The sequence below is a fragment of the Sminthopsis crassicaudata genome, chromosome 2 (assembly GCF_048593235.1).
Source record: "Sminthopsis crassicaudata isolate SCR6 chromosome 2, ASM4859323v1, whole genome shotgun sequence".
Lineage (NCBI taxonomy): Eukaryota > Metazoa > Chordata > Mammalia > Dasyuromorphia > Dasyuridae > Sminthopsis > Sminthopsis crassicaudata.
The window spans coordinates 625,193,195-625,220,141 of NC_133618.1; the positions used below are offsets into that span (position 1 = coordinate 625,193,195).

The window sequence follows — 26,947 nt, forward strand, 5'->3', positions numbered from 1 at the left end:
AAGTCCCAAAGGGCGGTCCCTTAGCGAATGAATTTCCCTACTCAAGGCTGTGTAGAAACAAAGTCTTTATTGATTAGAATAGAAACACCGGAGAGTCGGTGGGCAAAATGGCTGCAAGGTACAAGGCCAGTTTGTGAAAAATAGATTTTTGGGTTCCCTATTTTATACAAAGCATAATCATTCAAATGCATTGAGATAAGAAGGTTCAGGAGAGTGATGTAGATAAGATAAGGATTCTCTTGTAATCTTTTGAGTAGAGACAGAAGTCTCTTCTCCTGCTGTGACATTTGGTCTGTTTGAGCAGATTAGAATGGGGGGCTGTAAAACTCCAACCAGCTCAGATAGCCCAAACCAGTTTGACCACATCAAAGTCCAAATCCCAAATGGAGTTGGAGATCAAACAACGAATATCAAGGGGCTACAGCCCCCATCAGTATGACTGGGTCATCACAAAGTTCAGTATGAGATGGCTAGTTATCTGTTAATAGGACAAACTCATTCAACATATTCCAATCCACAAGGGACATTCATTGCAAATGGGGAACTGTGTACCTATAATAGCCTTTTTCCTCTCTGTTTCTGCTTCTTTCTCCACCACCTTTTGCTTCTGTGCAGCTATAAGAAGTTTGGTCTTCTCAGCTTCCCTGTGGAGTAGAATATTTTAAAAATTAGGAAGAATTCAATTCAGTAAATGTTTTTCAACTACCCATAATGTGCAAAAATATTGCGCTGTATGCTGAGACTACAAGGATAAAACACAAAACACAAAATTCTAAAGTTTGTGTTCCATTGGGAAATTGGGTACTGAGGGAAAAAAAATCAAGGAAACCTAAGTGGAAAAGAGGAGAAACTATGGTAGGAAGTGGTAGGGAACATGATAGGGGAAGGAATCAAAGAAAGCTTTTCATAGAAGGCAGCTTCCCAGCTGAACTTAGAAGGAAGTTAAGGATGTAATTTAATCCTTAAATTAGAGGTCAGGATGGAGTATATACTGGGGATGGGAGATGGAGCTCCCAGTGGTTAAGTTTGACTAGTATGCATGAAGGAAGGGAATAGGAAGTGGAGAAGAGTTTTAAATGCCAAACAGTTAGAATATTCATTTGGCAGCTGAAAATGATTGGGAAGAGGGTTATTGGGAAGCAAGGAGCTATAGTAATCTAGGTTAGAAGTGATGAGAGCCTGAGATGTGAATGGAAAGCAAATGAACATGAGATGTCATTATAAAAGCAAAGTCACTGAGACTTGGCAACTGATTTGCAGACAGCTAGGTGGCACAGGGCAAGGAAAGCCTGAGTTCATCTCCTACATCATTTAACTGTGTGATGCTAGGAATCACTTAACCCTTTTCTCTATCTCACCTAAAAATGAAAATAATAATAGCACTTGTCTCCCAGGGCCATAGTGAAGATAAAATGTTTGTGAAGCACTTTGGAAACTGTAAAGTACTATATAGATACTAGTCGTTGTTGTTACTATGGTAATAATTATTATAATGGGTACTGAAGGACTTGTAGTGTGAAAAACTTTCAAAAATTTCAAATCAGAGTAATTAAAAGGATGGCCCCGTCCCCAGAGAAATTAGGAAAGTTGGGAGGAGATTTAGGGGGAGAGAATAATGAGTTTCATCCTGGAGTCAGGAAGAAATTGAATTTAAATCTGGCTTCAGATATTTAACAAGCTGAATGACACTGGGCAAAGTCATTTAATCCCAGCTGCCTCCCCAAAAAAGAAATAAATGGATATAAAAGGACTGTGGAGAATAAAGGCTTAAGACATAGAATCTGATGAGTTAAGATTCAAGAAGGATAAAAAGAAGGTAGGTAGTTTGTCTTACAAGGTTAAAAAAATAAGTGCCTTGAGAAAATTGACAAAATAGATTGGTGGGTCGGTCAAATTGTTTAAAAAAAAAAAAAAAAAAAAAAAAAAAAGCAGCCTGAAATTCCTCTAGAACCATTTCAGACATAAATGTCCGACAGGCAGTTGGTGAGGCATGCCTAATAAGGCCTATGTGTATGTGTGTGTGTGTATATGTATGTATGTATGTATGTATGTATGTATGTATAAATAAAAGTCTGGGAATGATTGAATACAATTCAACTCAATGAACTAGGTGACAGAAGATTACACCAAACACTAAGGATACAAAGATTAGAATTAAATAGTCCAGGCCCTCAAGGAGCTCCTATTCTATAGGGAGGAAAAAAAATGTGCATGATAAGTTTACATAAAATACATACAGCATGTAATGAAAAGTATATAATTAAGTAATTTTGAGAATACAAGGTGGATTATTCCTTTTCTACAAAGATTTCTCTCCCTCTCCCTTGACTGCCAAGAATTGGGTTAACAACAGATCTGGTGATTTGGGGGACACTGCTATTCCTGAAACTCTTTATCTCAGGGTCCTGGGCTCCATCAGAATCTAAAGGGAAATGGTAGTCAAGGGGATGGTGGTGCTAGTTTGACTTTCTTGGCAACCATTGATTCCTCTCTCTCCCTGGGGTATCTTGCAGCTTCGGTTAGTCTGGGTTATAAATTCTTGGGGTAGGAGCTGGTGGGGACGACTAGTCCCTTCTTCACAGAGAAAATTCCTCAGATGATGGCTATAGAGAGATGGGATGAAAGGATGACCAGGGATTTGGGTGAGTGGGGACAGAAATTGTCACACCAGGACTCTTGTGCCTAGCAATTCAAGCTGTTCCAAAATGGAATGTTGCCTAGAGAGGTGGTAGGTTCCACTACTTGGAGGTCTTCAAGCAAAGCCTGGCCTTTCATATCCAGATTGGACTCACTGGTTAATGAAGTAATCTTCCCCCTCTCAGATACTATGATAGGAGTCAGAATTATTCTTCTGAAATGTCACTGATTATTGTACAGACTGTCCTGCGGCTTTTTATTTCACTCTACACATCAGTTCACAAATGTCCTTCTATTTCATTTGCCACCTCTTCTAATACAATATTCCATGATTTGTTCAATCATTCCTCAATTGACAGGAATCTACTTTGCTTCCTGCTCTTTTTTGCAAGCAGAAATGCCAGTATATCTGTGTTTGTGCATTTGTAGGTCTGAACTGAACAGAATAAATCTTCATCATGAGGACAACCGAACCCAGGGGAGCTGATGAAATAGCAAGAGATCATACTGAAAGTGTAAAAAGAGAAAGCTCAGAACAGAGCTTTGGGAACATCTACAATGGTCAAAAAATGGATGATGATACAGCAAAGGAAATAAGAGAAGACATGGTTTGATAAAGAACCAAAACAAAACAACTTCCAAAAAAGGGGGGGAGGGTTTAATGAGAATGTGGTCATCAAAGTCAAAAGCTTCACTAGTCTTGAAAAGAGCAATTTCGATCAAGTGACAGAGGAATACCAAGAGCTAGAATGAAGTGAGAAGTGAGAGAATGGAGGCAGAGAGTATAGACAAAGCTTTCTAAGAATGGTTATTAAAAAAAATAATAAAAAAATAAAAAAAGAGCTATATGAAGATAACTTGAAGAAATGGCAGGGTTTAAGAGAAGGTTGGTTGGTTGGATTTTTAAGATTGGGGGGCATTTGGTCATGTTTTTAAGTAGCAGAAGAATCAACAGGGAAGGAAAAATGCTCTAGTCAAGTTTCCGAAGGAGACAGGAAAAAATACAGCAAAGCTGACATTTTCTCAGGAACAAAAGCAAAAAAGAGAAAAATAAAAGAGGTTCTGGGGAGCCAAGAGTACTCACAGTGAATTTTCAACAAAGTAGGAGACAAAGGTCCTTTGCTGAGATGGAAAGAGAAGGAATGACAGTGTGAACTTGAAGAGGACAATAGGTGGCTAAGAAAAGCCACTGCAATATAAAAATAGAGATTCAAGGTTTCATATTTTTCCTATTTACTTTTTATATTCTGCTTTGTGTATGGAAATGGAAATGCTCTCTTTTTTGATGGTCAAGTTTATAATAAAAACTTTTTTTTTTTTTTAAAGTTAGTCGTAGGGAATGTAACAGTCTCAAATGGGAAAGAATAAAAGGCTTTCTTTGTACAAAGACTCCCATATTCACAGCAGGCTTCGTCAGCATGATTGAATGATTTTCTTTAGCAGCATGCAAGGAAGAGTAGAGAAAGCATATGATGCAGATAACTCAAGGGTGGATTTTGGCAAAGTGACAGAACACTGGACTTAGAGATATAAGACATATTTCAATACATCATGGAGCCACAAAGAGTGCATTCCTTCCAACAGTGTCAGTCACAACATATAGTCAGTATTCAGGTACCTTATAGGTAAAAGGAGGCAGGGACTTTAAAGATCCTTTTTCCTGATACAAATGCTACAAAGGGTTTTCCCTTTAAAATTAAAAGTAATTCAGGGACAGCTAGCTGGTGGAGAATTCAAATCTGGCCTCAGACACTTAACACTTCCTAGCTGTGTGACCCTGGGCAAGTCACTTAACTCCAACTGCCTCAGGAAAAAAAAAGTAAAAGAAATTCAGCTCACAATAGAACAAATTAAAAGAAAATTGTAAGCACAATTGTAAATTTCTAATGAGCTAATATTTAAAAACAAATGCTCAGAGGGTACTTTCCCAATCTACAATAGAGATATTGTTGATAGTTGTGAATAGTTGATAACTGCCAAAAGAAGACCAATTGTTTATGATCATTTGAAACAATAATCAATCTCACTAAAAATCAAAGAAAAGCAAAAATTAAAATATTGCTAACATATCACTTCATACTGACAAAAATGATAAAAAGTAATGAAATTAATCAGCTACACCCAGAGAAGGAACATTGGGAAATGAGTGTAAACTGTTTGCACTTTTGTCTGTCTTCCCAGGTTATTTTTACCTTCTGAATCCAATTCTTCCTGTGCAACAAGAAATTCAGTTCTGCACACATATATTGTATCTAGAATATACTATAACATATTTAACATGTATGGGACTGTCTGCCATCTAGGGGAGAGGGTGGAGGGAAGGAGAGGAAAATTCAGAACAGAAGTAAGTATAAGGGATAATGTAAAAAATTACCCATGCATATGTACTGTCAAAAAAAATTATAATTATAAAATTAATAATAAAATAAGTAATGAAATTATTTCTCAATTTTTAAATTTAAATTTAACATATTTACCACTGCTAGGGCTATTCCCCCAAACACCAAAAAAGAAAAGATACTATATTTACAAAAGCTCTTTTTGTGGTAGCAAAAAGCAAAAACTAAAGGGATACCTATCAGTGAGGAATGGTTTAACAAATTTTGGTATATGACTGTAATTGAATACAACTGTGTTGTGAAAAATGAAGGAAAGCAGTTACGTAGCACAGTGGATAGAGTAATGGGCCCAGAATCAGGAACACTAAAGTCAAATCCAGGCTCAGACATTAAGAGTATGTCACTTACCCTTTGTCTGGCACAGTTTCTTCAATTGTAAAATGGGAAGAACAACACTAACCACTTCCCAAGAGATGCTATGAGAATCACATGAGATAATATAAAGCACAGTGTCTGGCAAGTACTAGATGATTAATAAATGTATATTTACTTTCTTCCTTTCAAAGAGATGTGGAACAACTTATATGAACTGATAAAGAATGAAGTCAGAAAATAGTTGTGTGTGTGTGTGGTTTTTTTTAAAGACTCAAGTGAGCAAAGTTAAAACAATTTTTAAAATTATGTTGAAGAAGTTAAAGCTTATGGAGACCAAAATGAGGAGAACCAAGAGCAACAATATAAAAACACAACTCCACAACTCTGAAAGCTGTAAGAATTGTAACCAACATAACTACTATCTATGAGTTCCAAAGGCTGGACCAAACCTGCACCTAACAGTGAGGAGATGGCCACTCTTAAGATATAGAAAGAGACATGTTTTTTGGACAGTTAATGAAAAAATCTGTTTTGTTTGACTATGCATATTTTTAACAAAGATTTTATTTTTATTTACTTTCCTTTTTTCACTGTATCCAATGGGATAGAATATAAGAGGGGAAAAAAAGTAAAACTTGTTCATCTAAAAAATAAATTTTTTAAAAATTAATTTACAAAATAAAAGTAATGAAACAATGCTAAAAGGGCTGGGGAGGGGAGGTACACTCACAATCATTCACTGCTGCAAGGATTGAAAACTTTTATTATCTTTTTGGTAAACAATCTGGCAATACGCAATAAAAATTACAAACACAATTATAGCCTTTGACCCAATGATTCCATTGTGAACACAACCTGAAATTATTATCAAAAACCATTCAAAAAACATCTGTTGAAAGATTTATATTTCAGAATTATATGTAATTGCCCCCCCCCCAATGAAATAAACCTAAAAGTCCACATCTGAGAATGGTTAAATAAGGTACTTTAGTGAAATATTATAATATTGATAAGTATGAAGAATACAAAGAAATAAGAGGGAAAAAATCTCTAAAAATGATTAGCTCTAAATGCTTCTCATTCAAATCCCATTTTCCATTTCCACAACTTAAACCTAGTCACTTAACAACATTGAACATGTTAAGGAATTCAGTTTTTAAAATTACTGCATTTTCTAAGTCAAAATGTAGCAACACAGTAGCACCATTTTTATAGGGAGAAATAATACAGACACACACACACACAGCCACCTACACACCCCTGATCTGGAAAAGATAACTCTTGTTACCTAGGGATCCTTTGCTTCACACATCACTCCAAAAACAAAGAGCTGGACAACTAATATAGCAAAATAAAGCTTAGGTTGTTGGAATGCACACCCAACTGTTTTAGTCCCAAATCTGATCCTGACTAGAATGACTGATCCTGTCTCCTCTTCCCAGATCTGTTATCTACTTTGACTCGACCTCCTCTCAAAAAAAGTATACTGAAATGCTGAACAGGCAGCATAAGTGAAAAGAAAAGATGGAATCTGGTTACAGAGCACCTTAATCTCCAGATCAGAGATTTGGAAGATTTTCTTTAACCATTATTATTAGCATTGTTCAGTTACTGAAAGTTTTGGGGCAATAGAATGACAAGATTAGAGCAATACAGATCAGTCTAACAAAAGAAAAGCTGAATTAGAGAGGGCACTACCAGGCATGTAGTCACAAAGGGCTGAAGGTCAGTCTCTTTGAAAGTATGCTAGAAAATGGTGCCAAAGTGCTGTCTTTTCTAATTAGTACAAAACTGATAAACCAGGGTGTAGCATACAATCTTCAGCTCAGCAAGAAATTCTACAACCTTATTCATGAAGTTCTGATAAACAAGAAAGACATAGGCTCAATGATGACAAATAAAAAGTCTGATAGCAAAGACAGGATTTGGCAGCTGAGTTGAAAAGGAGTGAGGATTTGAGGATTAGCCCTTTATTGGGTTGTAAGCCTGGTCGATGAGGAGTATAATGATATCTTCAACAACAACAGATAAGTTAGAAAGAGGGAGGGATTTCAACAAAAGATAATTCAGTTTAGGACATGGCAAGTTACCCATTATCCTTAACATATGCCCCCAAATCTATAGGCAACCTCAGGACACAAACCAGGCAGATTGTCTTCAGAAACAAGAAGCCAATCAAATGAGTTTCACCTGGAAAGATTCTAATATCACTGTCAATGTATGACTGCACACAACAGATATTCAAACTTCAAGTGAATTATGCATCCACTTATAATCAGTACAATAATGAAATATGATTTAAGAGTTTACAAGGATAACAGATTCTTTCATTTCAATAGATTCTTCTGAAGATTTTTCTCAAGTCCCTATACTAGGTTTCCAAGAATGGTTCTGAGCAAAGATCACAGAGCCACTCTTCTGAGAGGACCCTAGATTGCTACTTCAGGGTTTTCTTACACAGTTCAAGTTAAAAGAAGAGGGCACAAGATGGCATACATTTCAAAAGACTATTAAAAACAAAGACATAAGCCACGTTCCAAAGTGAAAGAGAAAATATAAGAAAAACAGAAACTAAAGTAACATTGTCCTAGTGACAAGATATTTTTGAAGATGTCTATAACATATATGAAACTAAGAAACAAAGGTACACATGCTCTGCTGCCCCCTCCCCCAAATGAGTACAGTTCAATGCTGAAATCTTCCCTAGTCTGTTGGCACTGATCTTCAGATAACCCTATTTGGAAACAGTGTATTCTCATGAACATTACTCACATTAGCTCAAAATTTCTTCTTATGGCTTCTGGGATTTTGGGTTTTGTAACACGCACAGCCTATTAAGAAAAAAAGCCAAAGTATATTTTAAAAAGGTATCTAAATATATCTTTAAATTGACAGCTTTGCAGCCTTGAAGTGTTTATGAATGTTTCACAATTAATTCTGATTCCTAGCAAAGAAGAGAGTCTATTGGAAAACTTAAGAGAGGCATATCCTATGTTTATTAACTAGTTTAGCAAAACAGAATGTTAGGTGAAATATTACTGGGATCACTTAATTTTACAGGAACAATGATCACCCACATAAGTGACATGGCAATAACATATAGATTCAAAGGAATAAGTTGCCAGCACTTCAAGCACTAACCCAGATTGTCACTAATCACTCAATTTATGTCTTGGACAATCAAGGGAATGATATTACATCATGGTTTAGATACAATGCATTAATATCATTACTGCATAACTACCTGTATTTAACCAACAAACATGCAGGATAGACTTTGTATCCCATGATGCTGTTCCAAGAACAAAATTTTGTCTGATACTAATGTTAAGCAATTCTGAGACAGCATTACTCTGACCCAGCCTGAAAAACAAAGTTCTCTACTTTCTCCACAAAATAGTACTGATCTCCAATTTGAAACCTTTGATTTTCTTGTTACCTTACAAAATTCCAAAATACTACAAAGCAGAATGAATTTGGAAAGGGTGATATATAACTTATTAGATCAAAGGAATTCTGGTCATTTAGTGCAACTAAAAGATTTGACAATGAATGTGTTTTTCTGTTCCCCAATCTGCATCATGGATGATAGTTGTATAGAGTCTATACAGTGGTCCTCAAACTTTTTAAATAGGGGGCCAGTTCACTGTACCTCAGACTGTGGGAGGGCCAGACTATAGTAAAAACAAAAACTCACACTGTCTCCTCCCCTCAGCCCATTTGCCATAAGCCGGCAGGCCGCATAAATGTCTTCAAAGGGCTGCATCTGGCCCGAGGGCCGTAGTTTGAGAACCCCTGGTATAGACAGTCTGAATGCTCAGGTAGCTTGGAGAGAGGGTATCATCAGCTCTACTGCTTTCAATGAGCTAAAGAACCCCAAGTCTTATCATCTTTCCTGTTTATACAAAGCTACTAACCTCCACTGTCCTTTGTTGAGATTTTTTCATTTATCTTACAACTAAATTTCTATTTTATGTTACTTCCTCCAATTGAACTGGGAACATACTTGTCAGCAGGGAGTGGTTAGCTTTTTCTACTTGTATTCCCAATACTTAGCAAAAAAAAAAAAAAAAAAAAAAAAAAAAAAGCACAAGGTAGGCAACTAATGCCTTTTCATTTATCATTTATTATTGTTCTCCTTCCAATAGGTAAGAACATTACCTTCTCTCTGTTATGTAGTTTCATATCAGGCACAGTCTATCTAACAAAACTCAGACATTCTGTCTATTTCTTCAAACCATCATATACTTATATTAACAAAGACCTAGAATTTACCTAGAAAGTGTACCTGCTCACTTCATTCAGGATTGGTTCATGTAAGTCTTTCCAGGCTTTTCTGAAATCATCCTGATCATCATTTCTTATAGGATAATAGTATTCCATTCTTTTCACACCATAACTTATTCAGCCATTCCCCAATTGAGTGGAGTGGGCATCCAGCCACTCAATTTCCATTTCCTAGACACTACAAAAAGAGCTGCTATGAACATTTTTGCACATATTCTCATTTACTTCTGAAGTGACAATTGTCAAAGATCTCTTAATTGTCAAATACAGAATTTTTTCAATCCTGTTCCCAAATTCTCTTCAATACTGTTAACCAGCCTCTCTCCCCTTAAGATATGTTCTTTTCTACAGTCTCTGTCTTGGTTCTTGTATCTCCATTTCTGTCTCCTTTGCTAGAATTCCAACCCTCCTCTTTTCTCTCTTGGTGATCATCAGCTCCTACAGATTTAATTATCTCCATGCAGGTAACTCCCAGTCCTTATTCTGGTACCTCAGACTTGCATATCTAAAACAACCCAAAAATTCTGCCTCTAAATACATAACTTACTTGTCTTTTTCAATGTTTTTTTCACTTTCCTATTCACACAGATTCATAGCTTCAGAGTTAGCATAACATCTCATCCTTCTCACACCAATATTCAACCAGCTGCCACATCTTGTCAATTCTACTTTCATAATTCACCTCCTTTCTATCTACTAATAGAGTCATCACCTTTGTCCAAACATCATCTCCTTTCATTTGAACTACTGCAGTGTTCAACTGGGATCCCCATTTCAAGCCTCACCCTCTCCAAACCACCCTTCACATAGCAACTTAATATCCATAATGTTTATATTTGACTAGGTTATGTTCCTGGCTCTTGTGGCTCCATATAGCTACTAGGATCAAAAATGATTTCCTCTGACTCACCAATTAAGCCTTACCCATTACTCACTTTCATGCACTCTATGGTCTGACCACATCTGGCTACCTGCTGCCGACATTTCCAATTTCCCACCTCTATACATCCTGACCCAGGTATCATCCATGCCTGAAATGTACTTGCTTCTTTTCTACACCTCATGTATACTTCTTTCTGAATTCAGAGTCACTCCCTATATGAGAACTTTCCTATTTCTCACTGCGGCTTATGCCTCCCTCCAAGTATATCAATATGGTGCAGCAGAACACTGGATCTGGAGCAGGAAGAAATGGGTTTCAATCCCATCTCTGACAATGGTTGAGTGAAAAAGATAGGTTATAAGTCCCTCAGCCCTTCTGAATCTCAACATCCTTGTAATGAGGGCATTTTTACAGAGAAAGCTGCCTGGATGGAGAGAATTCACCCAGCTTCCACAAACCTATGCCAGAAAAATCTTGGACTTATATCAAGACAGAATAATAATCTAGAAAGTCAACTAGAAACTACAGTGACTTTCCCCCCATACAACTACCCAAAAAAGACAGCCTTCAGAAGCACAAGAATGAAGGACAGAGACCCACCACCAAAGCTGGTGCCAACAAATGGCAGCCTAGTGGCACATCCAGACACGTACAGGGCTCTGTGACCAGAGGCAACAAACGTGGAGGGTTCCCCTGAAAAAGCACCAGGGTGGTCACAAAGCACTATGGTGGGGATCATGAAAGTGCTAGAGAGTAGTGAAATGGGCAGCAAACTAGCATGACACTACAATGCTCAGAAAAGGGTGAGTCAATAAACATTAAACACTTCCTATGTGCCAGCTACTATATGCTGTGTGCTGGGAAAAAAGAAGCAAAAGACAGTCTCTGTTCTCAGAAAGCTCACAATTTAGTGAAGAAGGTCTAGAGGAAGGTCTAGAAATGTCACAGAAAATCCTGAAGATCCAACACTCTGAACCTCAAAGATCCAAGGAGCAGTCTGGCCCCTGTAATTAGAGGCTGTGCACAAATCCAGGAGATCCAGCATTCCACCCAAAAGTGCATCAGGAGGTACAGCCTGTCCCTAACACAAGGCCCCATTTCTTAAACTAAAGCTAGAAAGATGAGTAAGTCAAAGAAAATACCAATTGGCATCAAAAATAATTGTAAACCAAAAGCTAACATAAAAACAAAAGAGTAACTTCTCACTGTAAGAACTGCAAAGGGGGAAAAATGGATTTTCCAAACCAAATGAATACCATGTGAGGTTTTAAAAATTCAGTACTTTGAGTGAATCTAGAAGGTTTAGTACCTAAATAATAATGACACGAAACATATAAATCCTTTGCTTAAATGGCAACTTTGGTTTGGGCATTACTGTTGTTAGTTCCCCTTCTCATCTTTTACCAAAAATCCCTTCTCTCCAATTCAAAATTAAGAGAAAGAGGGAAAAAAATTCATAATAAGTAAGCGGAGTCAAGGCAAAGTAAATCCACACCAGGATCATGTTCAAAAACATGTGTCTCTTTCTGAATCTTAAGCTTATTATATATGCTGTGAGGGGGAAGGAAGTATGTTTCATCATCAGCTCTCTGGGGTTAGGGTTGGTCATTGTATTGTTAGAGTTCTTAAGTTTTTTGCAGTTGTTTTTCTTGAGAATACTGTTGCCCTTGTTTAAAATGTTCTGATTACTAAGGTCAATTCATACTAACCTAGATTCTCTGAAATCATCTCTTTTAAAGGTTAATTCTTATGGTATAGTAATATTTTATTACATGCATATATAACACAATGTCATTCACTTCTTGACTTCCAGATCTCCCTCCCTCTTGATTAGGGGGCTGACCTCTTCACCAACCCTTACTTACTGTCCTGGTAAATTTGTTCTATATCTCTATATAAAAGCCTGTATGTTCCCAATCCTTTGTTTATCTCAAAGAAGAATAAGGTCCATCTAATGCACATTCCTTTAAACCTTCCTCCATGCTCACTTACCCTATGTGATGACAAGTAGCACGTTCCCTATTAAGCCCATCTTTCTACCTTCATTCTACAACACTCATGAATTCCCCATTTTTCCCTTCCCTTCTTTTTCTCAGAACAAACCCAGTCGCCCAAGGACCTTTATTGTTCTTCTGTAACTCTCATCATATCCTTTTAGGATATGAAGGTTCTGAAAGGTTCCCTCATTAGAATGTTACAGCTACTTTCAATTGCTTGAATACACCTTAGTAATGATAGCTAGTATTGATATACTGACTTAAGGTTTGCAAAATGCTTTACAAATATTATCTCATTTGATCTTTACAACAATTGCAATAAGTGCAATTATATCCCCATTTTATAGATGAGAAAAAAGGCAGAGGTTAGTTAAGTGACTTGCCCAGCATTCACAGAGCTCATGAGTATCTGAGGTTGAATTTGAACTGAAAGTCTTCCGAGTTTTTGATGAACTAATGTTTTAGCATCTTTTCCTGTGATATTAAAAGTACACTGTGCTTCTTAGAGACAAGTCATTGGCAAGCCACCTGTCACAGAACTTGTTATATTTCCCCTTCAAATCTTCACCCATTCTGAATTTCTCTACTATCGTCAAGGGTACTGCCATTCTTCCAGTCCTCAAGGCCTAAACTCCAACTCCCTCCCAGAGCATCACCAAATATTGTCATGTCTATCTTCCCAAAATCTTTCAGCAGTTCTCTTCTCTCCACTCACAGTCAAAGCTGTAAAGGAAGCCCTCATCATCTCTTGACTAGGTTACTGAATAATCTTCTATCTGGCTTCTCTGCCCCCTTCTCCTCATACCAATTACATCCTCCACTCAGTTATCATGGTGATTTTTCTAAAGCAGGTAAATCTGACTATGTCGCCTTCTCACTCCAGTTGAGACTCTTTTCTTGGACTATTCCAACAACCTAACCTAATTTCTTGCCTTTAATCTCTCCTTGTCTTAGTATTCATCCTACCTCCAGGATTCAAGAATACAGAACACAAAGGGTACATTAGCAAATATCACAACCAACCTTCCACTTTATGGTAGAAGAAGCCAAAATTCAGAGAGTTGAAGTCCCTCCTTCACAATGACAAGGTAGTAAATAATTAGTCTGGTAGGAATTTAAACCCAGATCTTCTGAATGAATCCCACAGTCTTCCCACAAGACAGAGAGTTTTCAACTTTTGTAATTTTGTGTATTCTGACCTACCCAGAATGTTCCTGCCTCCACTTTTTTTGGTCCATTCACATGCTACTCCCCTACCTGGTCTCATTTCAAACCCCCTCTTCACAATACCCCCTGAACTGCACCAGGCTAAACTATCACCTCAATCATTCACAACAGACTATATGAAGCCCCAAGTGATTCAGGCCTTGTAAAATCATCTGTTGTTACTGGGGCCTATTATTTTAACTTTTGGAATTTATCTTTAAATCTTTATGTATGTCTTGTCCTTCAATTTAGAATATAAATTTCCCGAAAGCAGGGATCATAGGTCATACTTCCTTCATACATATAAGAATGCAATGTCAATATATTTGGCTTATATTATGTATTATATAATATAAAAATATTTCATGTATTTTTGGTTTAAAATAACTGTTTAAGACAATGAGTTTATACAACCATAAATTAACTTTTTACTTACTTTATGTTTTAGATAAATTCCACCATACAAACATTTATAACAACATATTGGTCAGTCCATCCTATTCTTTTTTCTACTGTTTCATTTGTCCCCATATAAGTATAGATTTCTTCCTTTTACACAGTGACAGTGCGTGTGCGCGCGTGTGTGCGCACGCGCGTGTATGTATGTGTGTGTGTGTGTGTGTCTGTGTCTGTGCTCAAATGGTCCCACTTCTTTCACAGAAACTTAACAAAAGTCTTTCGATATTTCTTGAGACTGCTAATATTTATCATCTCCAATTGCACAGCATCAATCTAGGTTTCAGCAGTCATGTCCTACTTGTTAAGACTTTCAGGCTATAGTAATATAAATGTCTTGAAATAGGGAGGTCTTTTTTTCTCTAATAAATAAATAGGGTATAAAATTCCAATGAATTAAGGCATATAATTATTTCGTAAGTACCAGAATCCCAGATAGAACTGAAATTCATGAAACTATCTTGGAAAGCAATATATGAGTGCAGACTTGAATTTCTTTAATAAGATTGAGCTTGATTTCTTTTTCCTTTCAAAAGCAATCAACGGGAATAGATGGTCATTAAAGTAAGCAACAATAATTTTTAAATGGGATGAATCATAAAGCCATCAAGATCTTTATTAGGGATGACATAATATTTCATTACCACTCAAATAAAATTTGTTGAATGAATGAGAACAAAATTCAGAATCTCAAATTCCTTAAAAAAAAAAAAGCTTTCCCAGGACATTGAGCCTACCTGTATAGTGAGACCAGGGGCCATGACATTCAGATCTTTCTGTAGGGCCTGCTTCAAGTTTTCATCTATCTGATCTGTTTTTGGAGGCAAGAAAATAACAGATGTTAATATATATAAAATTTTTGCTACATTTTTAAAAACTTAAAAACTATTGTGATCAATCCTGGAATTTGGAGAGTAAAATTCTTTTGTGAAGTTCAGAATTCTTCTTCTTCTTCTTTCTTTTTTTTGCTGAGGCAATTAGGGTTAAGTGACTTGCCCAGGGTCATATAGCTAGGATGTGTTAAGTGTCTGAGATCACATTTGAACTCAGTTCCTTCTGACTTCAGGGCTAGTGTTCTATTTACTATACCACCTAGCTGCCCCCAGAATTCTTCTTAAATGAAGTGATGTTATAAAGCAAAAGAGCACTTAGTGGACTAGACTTCAAATCCTGGCTCTAGCAAAGCCACTTAACTTCTCTAGAGTTTAACATCTTCATTTGCAAAATAAGGTGCTGGGATTAGATAATTTTAGACTTAAATCTAAATTTCTGTGGTAGTAAAAGTGGCAGGGAGTATCACATCAAGGAAGCAAACAAATTGCTCAGAATTACTCAATCAGAGGAGAATTTAAGTCTTTAGTTTATGAGGTCATAAATTTCACTAATCTGAACAATAACATATAAAATCTGAACACTAACATATAAAAATCTTTATCAGATTTATCAGGTTGAACTTTATATATAACCATATATCCTATATATAACTTTATATATAAGCATATATCTCTTTTCCACAATACATAATATAACATATCACTTTTCTATCACTTTCAGCATTATTTTGATTTTGAATGCAGGTCCATAGGAAAGTCTGTAGAATTTACTCTCCACAAGTTCAACCCATGTTTTCTCTATTACCAGATTAGTGTGTTCACCAATATTAGATGAACAAGAGTACATAACAAATCCAGACAGACCAAACTGCTTCATTCCCATAAGGACCCAATTCAGTAGATCTGGATCAATTGATAATTCACAATTCTCAAGGCTCTAGTTAATAGATATCTTAGCCAACTGCTGCCTACAGGCAATACCCCAAATCTGTACATTCTTCACTAATGAAAGATTTTACTGTCAACTTCCTCTTACCTCAAAATGATATTGAGTCTTCAGCAAAAAGAGAAGTAATTCTTTACTTTAAGAACCTAGTTTATCCAAAGAAAACAGTACTCAAACTTCAAAAACACTAGTCTTTTCAAACCAGAAACTTGTAGAATAAACACCCTTGCTGACTCCCAGATTTCTCTATCACTAAGAAAGATCAGGTGTAAAGAATTTGCAAGTAGATGAAATTTACCAAACTGTACTTAAATACCAAGAGTTTAAGAAAATAATATCTGTCTTTAAAATGATTTTCTCCCAAAGCATTTAAAATCTAAACTTATAATTTAAAAAAAAAATTTTAATCTCAAATCATGTCAACCATTTAGGGTAGTTTAACAGTATTACTTTTAAAAACAGTTATTTTTATATAAGTTTAAGAAAATTGCTCTCAATAAAACAATAATATTTTGTAAATTTTTATTTTAAAAGCACCTATAAAAGCAACATAATTTAGTATCACCATACTAGGTTGTTAATCTGCATAATCAAAATGAGGTGAGGGGGAGAAGAAGCACTCACCAAATAATTCAATGTAAACTTCCTGAAGGGTATGGGCACTGCAAAACTGGTTCAATTCATGATGTATTTTATTGAAGATTAAAGTCTTATCATAATCTGCAGTGTAGTTCCTCACAATATCAAATACTGAAAGAGAAGTACAAAAGAGAACCTTCCAAAACAATATCCAGTATTTTAAGGGATACTCAACCAAGGATACTATGTCTACCTAAACTAGAATTTTCCAACTACAGGATACACATTTGGGGAACACAAAGCAATGCTCAAAAATCAGGTCATTTTCAAGTACAACAGACCCATAAATACCTTCTTTTGTTTTCATTTTTAAAAAAAACAAAAAACAAAACAAAAAAAAAAAACAAATAAATAAAAATAAGAAACATGGAGAATTTGAACTTATAGAAGGGTTATATTTCAAAAAGATTAGATGTGTCCTCCTATCAGTCCACCCTAAACTAAAGACAGCCAAAGTCTACTTCAGACATTAGATGAGGAGCTTCCTGGCAGTCAGGGCAGGAGATTGTCAATTGTCATTGTTCTTCAGGTCCTTCCACCTGAAAAGAGGTCTTCCTAAGGCTCCCTACTCTGGTCTCAACTCTCATTCCCCAATGATGAAAGAAATTCCTGGGAGACTAGGTCAAACAGAAGTAAGAAACAGCAGAGGCCCTTTTCTCAGGCCCACTATTCAGATGTGAGCAACAGCTCCTAGTTTTCCCCCACAGTCTCGGACATAAGAGTATGCTTTAATATGGGGAGGTTTAAAAATTAAGGAGTTTGCCCAGCATCATGGATGCGTGTATCTGGAATTAAAGGACCTGAGTCTGAATCCTGGTTCTTTCACTTCTTGAGCAAGTCACTTCTCTGGGCTGCTCTGAGCTGAGCTCCCTCAACTGTAAAACAAGAGGGTTGGACCAGAGGACCCTGAAGATCAAATCCATCTCAGACTCTATATCCAAACCTAAACTCTGAGTACTGCAATTATTATTTATTACTACATGTACTTTTAATTTTATGTTTTCTTATAAAAATTATGTCTTTTTAATATTTGAATAAAATACTAGCTAAGCAAACTCCCTGCACATCAATGCTTTATATATAAGGAGTGGGATGCCAGGCAGGCAGCCCCACGATCTGCTTGTAAACGTGGGTGGCATCACTGTGCACTGTGTGCAAATGCCTGGCCAAACTGCAAGAAATGGCAGGGACCAGACAAGGCCCATGATGGTTTCCTTGGTGACCATAAAGATTCAGAAAAAGCACAGTTTGGGCGAGTTAAAATAAGGGATAATAAGGGAGAAAAAACAGTGTTCTTGACCAGCCAGGAACAACTATCCAGATATCTAAAAGGGAGGATTTTCTTTTTCAGTACCCTTAAGGTGAACCCAATTTTGATAACCCAAGAAATACCTTGCTGGGTTGGTAAGCAGAAGGTATAAACTAAGTAGAAGACACAGTTCTCCTGACTATAAAGAGTTTAGTTATAAAGTAAAATCATATACACACAGAAGTGTGACCTCTAAGTAGTATACAAAAAACAGTATTAATTATGTGGCATAGATAATAAGTATAAAATAAATGAAATTAACATAGGCTAGAGTTTGGAAGACAGAAGTAATACTGAGATGGGTACTCCAAGGAATTAGGATTTGGATAGATAAAAGACAGAGATAAGCTTATTCTTGACAAAAGGAAGAATCTGAACAAAGGCAGGAAGACTAAAGTGAGACAGGCCTGTTAAGTAAATAGTAAAAAGACTGATTTAGTGGTGAATATGGCTGGAAAGTATCAAGAAACGAAGGTAAGTAGGATAGTCTTCTAAGCCCTGTACCTATTATACTTAGATTTCCAAATAATTACCAAAAAAAGGTAAGGCTTGGGTAAAAATTAAAATGTCCTCATATGAATTGTCACTAACAGTATTACATCTACCTTAAGATTATTATGTAAACCACTTTCCCAAATATCAGTTATGCATACTTTGATTCTGACATTAGCAATAGTAGAAGACATGGGCACAATACCTGCAAAAGGAGCCAACATATTAACAACTTCAATTCGGTCAATATAAATCATGACCCCACCACTAGGAAAAGAAAAAAAAAAAAAAGACAAGAAAAAAGAGTCAACTATAAAATATCTAGCTATAAAAAACAGCCTTGCAAAACCATTTGCTCAAATATATTACATACTATGAGTCATCTCAGCCAGATGGAAAAATCTAAAAGCATATTCTGTCCTTCACACACCAAGTTGACATTATCAGCAATAAGGATATATTTGTATTGCTCTATCCATCCACATTCATCTGTTTTTTCCTTGTAATCAAAGGCACATAGTCAATTCTCATTATTCATGGTCATTATGTTTTACAAAGTCACTTTGAACATGGCATTAGGAATACTGAATCATCAGTCCTCGGGGAAATACAAGGCTAGACCTTTATAAGGCTCTGATCATCACATTTATGTTAGCATTTTCTGAAGCAACCTCATATACAGATTGGTGAATTTCCTCTTTTCTTTCTCTGAATGCACCTATATTTTGATGCATTAACAATGTATCCAGCAATACTATCATTTATGCCTAAACACACGTATTTTCTTTGTAAGACATATCACAGCCTTCTTGACTTAGAACATTAGACGGCACTTCCTTAGGAGCCATTTTAAATAACAAAAATCACAAAAAACGCAGAAATACAAAAAACAGGAACACATAGACAGGGAAAAGGATACTTGTTTATAGTGTTAAAGATGAAACAAGAAATCAGAAAGTGTCACCTCATTCAACAGCTGGGAAAGTGCATATCAGATAACTCCAATTTGTCACAATTTAAGTATTTCCACAAATGACCATGAAAGCACCACAAGTATTGATTTTGGGGTTACAAATAAATTTTAGCAAGTGAACAAATTCACAAATATGGAATTCTCAGATGAGGACTGACAATAACCCTTCTCCAAGATGACTATAGGGGTGAGTTGTATGGTCCATGATTGGGAAACTAACCCACGGGAGAAATAACTCATTTAACATGGTAAATGATGAATGTGATCAGCCATAAATTGAAAATCAAAAGAAGGGGGCAGCTAGATAGCTCAGTGGATGGAGTGAGGAAGACTTGAGTTCAAATCTGGACTCAGATACTAGCTATGTGACCCTGGGCAAGTCATTCAAGTCCAACTGCCTCCAAACCCCCTTCCTCCCACCCCAGAAAAACAATGGAATCAAGGCTCTTCCAAATAACCTCTAAAAGCAATCCATAAAAATCATAACTAACACAAAAAAACAAAGAAAGTCTGCACTTTCACAAAAAGTGTGACTAATACAGAAACATTCTTTACTTTTATAGAAAGTATGAATAAGAAACAAAGTTTGCATTCTCCATAGGAAATTATAGATCCAAAAACTTTCTAGGTGACTAATCTTTTTGATTAATAATCTAATCAAATTTAGTGTCTGAGATATTATAGTTTATATTCTTTTCTTCTTGTCACAATTCAATTTGTTGATCAGAATATTATTTTCCACACATTTTAGATCGAGTCTGCCTTTTCTCTCTTTTGCATCCTCAAAGTATATTGTTCCATAAAGATGCCCCTGAAAATCGTTTGTAGATTTAATACAGTTCTACTCTGTTAACTGAAATTTCTTTATGGAACTTCTTTTGGTTCAAAGAAATTAAGACTACTGATGGTTAAGGATATAAAGGTTCAAGTTATAGCCTCTATTGGAATACTGAGTCCAGAAACATCCCTAAGCTTGTCACAACATGTGTATAAGAAAGCTGTGTAGGCAAGAACCTCTTCTATAGAATAAGGGAACCAAAGGCAGACAAAGGCAAAGTTTACCTTGTTCCACAGGGCACATTTTTAACTTCATCAGTTTGTAGTGTTGTCTAGAGGAAAAAAGAGAATCAATAGTCAAAATAAATGCATGTATTCACCAAAGAAATTTATGCTCCAGAAGCAAAACTTTGCTTGCTAGGTAAAAGTTCCTGAGAAAACAAAGAAGGAAAGGGTTACATTACTATGTCATTTCTCCATGTAAACAGAAGGCATAGTATGATCATCACAAGTTATGAAATTTTTTGGCCAAAGCTACTCTCAAAAGCTATTTCCTCGTAGTTTTGTAGGGATTGTGATGCACAACAACAGCAGAAAGAACCCCATGACCTCAGTAACCACAGATCATCCAAAGCAGAAACATTATGGCAGCAATTTGAATAGCACCAAAGAAGAGTTGATGGGCTCCAGATGTTGGTAAGACCACCACCACATTTCCCCCTCTGGATCAGGGAATCTGGTGAGAGTGTGTAGCAACATGGAATCTACAGACTCATCTAAAGATGAAATAGGCTAAAAGATCATGGTCATGTCTTTGTTCTTAGGCACTGACTCTCTAGGTTCTCATGCTACGTAAAAAGAGTACGTTTTAACTTTCCAAACTTCTTTCATTCTAACTTCCTGAATTCTACATTGCAGCTAAATTGGACAACTAGTTATTCTCATCTCCTCATCTGTCCAGCCTTCAAAATCTTGTCTTCCATCAAAGTTAAAGTTCAGGTGTCCTCTCGATAATAAAGCCTTCTTTGATTCCCCTAATTGTTAGTGCTTTCTCCTATATTCATTTTCCTTGTACTATCTCTTCTTTGTGTAACATGGTATTTTCTATTAGAATGATGAGCAAGAATTGTCTTGCTGATGTGTTACTTATAATTAAGAAAACCTAGCATGTTGCTTTGCACATAGTAGGCACTTAATATTTGTTGACTTGAACCAAAATTTTAAAAAACCCTTAGCTAACAAAAATGATTAAGTACAGTACTCTCTTTTTGTCAATGTTCCTAGGACACAAAGGCACCTTTAGTCATTGGTTAAACCTTCCTCTCAGTGAAATTTCCCTTCAAGGAAACTTATCAGTGAGATGCTTTGATCATGTTATTCTCTTCAAGTGACTAAGCATTGCATCAGGTCTTCTGCCTTCAAAACTCACCCAAATATCTATAAAGCACAAGCTATCTACAAAATACACACAGTTTAGAATAGAACACTAAACTTCAGGCATTGGAGGAAGAAACAGAAGAAAGAAAAAGACATAAAAACCTAATCTTTAGAACCTCATAATCTAGCTGGATAGACAAAACTCTTTAGAGAGGGAAAATACAAAGCAACAAGTATGAAATAACATAATACAAAGATTTTGTTCCATGATCTTTAAATTAAATGCCTAAAATTATACCCAAAAGTTTATAAAATCAAGCATGTCTTTTGATGAATAATATCACTACTAGGCATGTATCCCAAAAGAGATTAAAAAAAAAAAAAAAAAAAAAAAAAAAAAAAAGACCTCTATTTGCTCTCAACTTTTGTTTTGAATGCGATTTCTCTTTGTATCTCTTGCTGTTGCATTTTGTTGGTGATATATAAAAATGCTGAGGATTTATGTGGGTTTATTTTGTATCCAGCAACTTTGCTAAGGTTGTGAATTATTTCCAATAACTTTTTATTAGAATCGCTGGGGTTCTCTAAGTATACCATCATATCATCTGCAAAGAGTGAAAGTTTGATTTCCTCATTACCTACTCTTATTCCTTTAATCTCTTTCTCGACTCTTATTGCCGAGGCTAGCATTTCTAACACAATATTGAATAGTAATGGTGATAGTGGGCAACCTTGTTTCACTCCTGATCTTACTGGGAAAGGTTCCAGTTTATCTCCATTACATATTATACTTACTGACGGTCTTAAATATAGGCTCCTGACTATTTTAAGGAATAGTCCATTTATTCCTACACTCTCAAGTTTTTAGTAGGAATGGATGTTGTATTTTATCAAATGCTTTTTCTGCATCTACTGAGATGATCATATGGTTTTTTTAAAATTTGTTTATTAATATGGTCAATTATACTAATAGTTTTCCTAAGGACCTCTATTTGCAAAAATATTTATAGCATCTCTTTTCTTGGGGCAAAGAATTGGAAACTGAGGCAATACCCACCAATTGAGGAATATTTTAATAAATTTTAGTATGTGATTATAATGGAATATTCTGTTCTGTGAGAAATGATGAGCAGGATGCTCTCAGAAAAACCTGGAAAATCCTCCATGACCTCATGCAAAGTGAAATGTACCGTGTACAAAGTAATAGCAATGTTGTGGAATAATCAGCTATGACTTTGCTATTTTCAGCAATACAATGATCCAAGACTTATGATGAAAAATGCTATCCATATCCAGAGAAAGAACTGATTGCATCTGAATACAGATTAAAGCATATTTTTTTTAAACTTTATTTTTCCTGGGGGGGGGGTTGGGGGGAAAGAAAGATTTGTGTGGGTTTTTTCCCCACAATATGACTTTTATGGAAATGTTTTGCATAACTTCACATGTGCCTTCACAATTGAGAAATTTAAAAAATGTTAAAAATTGTTTTACAAGCAAATGGGAAAAATAAAATATCAAATAAATAAAATAAATGTCCAAGGGGGACAAACAGGCAAGTGAATCAAATGAAATTTAACCAGAAGAGGCCTCCTTCAGAAGGCATACTAAAACCAAGTTTTGAAGGAAGTAGGAAATCAGAAATAAAGCCCATTGTTTATGTACAAATTCACAAAGTTTGGACAACTTGTAAAATAAACTATAAGACTTAATGAAAAAAAGATCAATTCAAGCTCAGTTGATATAACTGAAAACTGACAGGATAAGCAAAATAAGCATTTAATAAATGTTCCTCCTCATCCCCACTAACATCCCAAGCTTGGACCATTGCACAACAGCTTTGTAGTTTTATCTTTCTACCTCAAGTTTCTGCCTATTCTAGTTCATCTTCCACTCAATTATCCAATTAATCTTCCTAAGGCACATGTCTGATCATATCTGTCTCTGTCACACACACACACACACACACACACACACACACACACACACACACACACACACACCTCCCATGGCTCCTTATATCACTTCCAGAATATCAAATATAAAATTGTCTGTTTTATATTCAGAATCCATGACAATCTTGTCCCCTCCTACCTTTCTAGTCTTCTTACATCTCACGCCCATACACTCTAAAACCAGTGACATGGCCACCTTGATATTCTCCAAACAAGACACTACATTCTCTCAGCTCCCAATAAATGTTTGCATTTTTAAAAAATACATGTAAAAATAGTTTAACACTCATTTTTATAAAACTTTTGTGTTCCAAATTTTTCTCCCTCCCTCTCTCACCCTCTTCTCTCCCCAATATAGTAAGCAATCTGATATAGGTTAAATATGTGCAATTCTTTTAAACACATTTCCATATCTGTCACAAGAAAAATCAGATCAAAAAGGAAAAAATCCATGAGAAAGAACACATTCAGTCTTCACAGTTCTCTACTTGGATACAGATAGTACTTTCCATCCAAGTCTATTGGAATTAAAATACTTGTGTTTTCTTTCTTTTTCTTTGGAGGTGAGGGGAGTGGGGAGAGGGAGGTGAGGCAATTGGGGGTTAAGTGACTTTCCCAGAGTCACACGGTTTAAGTCTTAAGCATCTGAGGTTGGATTTGAACTCATCCTCCAGACTTCAGGGCTAGTGCTCTATCCACTGCACCATCTAACTGCCCTAAATTTTTGCATTTTCAATAACTGTCCCTAGGGCTAGAATGCTTTCCCTTCTTATCTCTGCTTCTCGGATTTCCTGGGCTTCCCTTTAAGTCCTAGCTAAAATCCCATCTCCTAGTGGGAGGCCTTTCCAGAGGTCTCCTAATTCCAATACCTTATCCACACTGATTATCTGCAATTTATCTGTCTATAGAGCTCTTTGAAAATCAAGAAAAATAGAGGAAAATTTAGGGAAAGAATTGAGAGAGGTTCAAAATGAAATACAAAAAGCTAATGAGAAGAATGACTTAAAAAGCAAAATTGGACAACTGAAAAAGGAGGTACAAAAGCTCACTGAGGAAAATAATTCCTTAAAAAATTGAATTGAGCAAATGAAAGCTAATGACTCTATGAGAAATCAAGATACAATGAAGCAAATTCAAAAACAAAAAAGAAATAAGGAGAAGAAAAATTAGGGAAAAAAGTGAACTATTTCACTGGAAAAATAACTGCACTAGAAAATGGATCCTGGAAAGAGAATTTTAAAATTTTGGTCTACCTGAAAATCATGATTTAAAAAAAAAAAAAAAGCCAGGACATCATCTTTCAAGAAATTATCAAGGAAAACTGTCTTCATATTCTAGAGCCAGAAGGTAAAACAGAAATTGAAAGAAATACTATTTGTTACACAGATGGCTCTCTGAAGAGAGGGAGCCAGAGGAAATTCTGAAGATGTTTAAAAAAAAAAAAAAAAAACATCAATAAAAATTTATTTAATTAAATAAGTATGAAGCATGATTGATAATGAAATGGCATTTTTCTTAATGTCACAGCTGTTGCAAGATGACTAGAAGGTGAGCTAGCAATTAGTAATTAAGATGGGAAGATCTGAAGATACAAATGTGGCGTGGAGGTATGGAAATGGAAGAAGATCAACCTAATAGCAACTGTGGAATAAGGACATAGGAGGCACAGGGGGTGGAGGAAGGAGAACAAAAAATAACTACAAGGCTTAATATATGGAAAGATAAAGATAATATTGGAAGCAATAAGGCAAATTAAGAAGAAGCATATTATGTTGTGAGACTAAAAAGGGAGTAATTGCCTTCCACACCAATTCTTGTTTGTTTGTTAATTTATAAAAGCAGTGGGAATTTTCCAAAAGCTTATACATACTTCAGAGGATTGGACTTTTATGATACCACTTCTCTAAGTTTTCATTTTCATTATGAGTGCCAGAAATGTTGAAACAGAACTCTACTCAAGATTTTCATATCCAAGTTTATTTGACAATAGGAGAGATGGTCCCTGGAAAATCCTTTTTTTCTAGTGAGCAGATTCCCAGTGGCACTTTGGCAAATAGCACCTACATACATAGGTACATAATTAATATCTTACCTACTGTCTATTTTACAGACCTGAATTTTGGGTACTCTGAACACAGACTTATACTATATTCATTTCCACTAACTTGACACAGTTCACTCTTCTTGCTCTAGTAGTGAAAAATGGAAGTTGAAAAGGGTACTAAACTCTGAACACTAACATTATATAGTGGTCCTCTTTATTAGAAAGGTTCTCCATTTATTAATTCTATAATTTTCCTCCATTTCCAGTATATGTACCAGTTCACAGACTACAAACTAGGTGTCTTTCTTAAAATTGTTAACAGATTCATTACATCACCAAGTAATCTAATTTCTACAGAAATTATGTAGAAACAATCTTTACTTTTGTTTCTCCCTGTATTTCCCCCTTTCCTGACCTTGAATTTGTATCTTTCTGTTCTTGCTTCGTTTAAAACAAAAAACAAAAAAACACATTATCTCCTTCATCCACAAAGTTCCTTATTGAGATATTTGTTTCTTAAACTACTAATTCATTTGATCATACAGCGTATCATAGGATCTAGACTTTGTTTCTTTTCTACATAAACAGGCTAATTGTTTGCACAAAGGGAGAAACTATGTATTTTATTCAAGGTTCAAAACTCATTGTTGGAAAAAAAAAAAGGGTCACAAATATCTCAGTCATACGTGACTATAAATTCTCTAAAACATTCAATTCTCAACAGAGTCCATATTTCCAAAGATTCATGGTACTATATTTCTTATTCTAAGTGCTAAATACCTGATGACCTTATCAGCTCCCACCAGTTTAACTTTGAAGACAACTCTCAATTCTATACCTTACTGTCCTCTCTGCTTGCTCAGGTCCAGTCCCACACCACCAAGTATCCTTCAGCTCCACCTGCTTCTTTGCAGAGGCAGCCTTCATGTCTGAAACACATTCCTCACCTCCAGCTCTCTGGGTACCTAGGCTGCCAAAGTTCAAAGCTTCAGCTTGAGGACTTTCCTGGTCGGCTTTCCCCACATGCTTCTCAAAGAGAATGTACACTCCTTGTGATAGAGACTGTTTCATTTTCTGTCTTTACATCCCTAGTACCTAGCACAGTTCCTGGCACGTAGGAGACATTTGATTAACAAGCTTAGTCTGCATTCTTGAATGCCTAAAAAATTAGTGTCACATCAACTGAATGTTGTCTAGCTTAGAAGGCCCACCCAAAGAAAATCAGAAATTTATAGTAAAACAGGGCCTTAAAATATATTTATATATATAATCCTGCCTTAACCTTTTGTTTTAGTTCCTTAAAATAATCTAGTTTAATCTAATTCTTACAAATTATAGGATGCACATTTCTGGTTGCAACAGGCAGAAATATTAGATGGCCTTTCCTAAGACAACAGACCTAAGAACATAATTCAGACCTCA

At 35.8% G+C, this 26,947-nt stretch overlaps 1 protein-coding gene across 3 annotated transcripts in view; it reads right to left on the reverse strand.

Moving 5' to 3' along the window:
* ERLIN1 (ER lipid raft associated 1) overlaps window positions 1-26,947 on the reverse strand; it is a 43,214-nt gene that overhangs the window by 8,445 nt on the left and 7,822 nt on the right. For 2 of the 3 annotated variants that reach the window (XM_074296319.1, XM_074296317.1), the window contains exons 4-9: window positions 20,435-20,481; window positions 18,605-18,666; window positions 16,584-16,709; window positions 14,918-14,991; window positions 8,124-8,182; window positions 553-644 (exon numbers count right to left, since the gene is read on the reverse strand). In XM_074296319.1, coding sequence (XP_074152420.1) covers window positions 553-644; window positions 8,124-8,182; window positions 14,918-14,991; window positions 16,584-16,709; window positions 18,605-18,666; window positions 20,435-20,481 — 460 coding nt within the window. The remainder of the gene's footprint in view (window positions 1-552; window positions 645-8,123; window positions 8,183-14,917; window positions 14,992-16,583; window positions 16,710-18,604; window positions 18,667-20,434; window positions 20,482-26,947) is intronic. The other variant, XM_074296320.1, reaches the window with a different exon arrangement.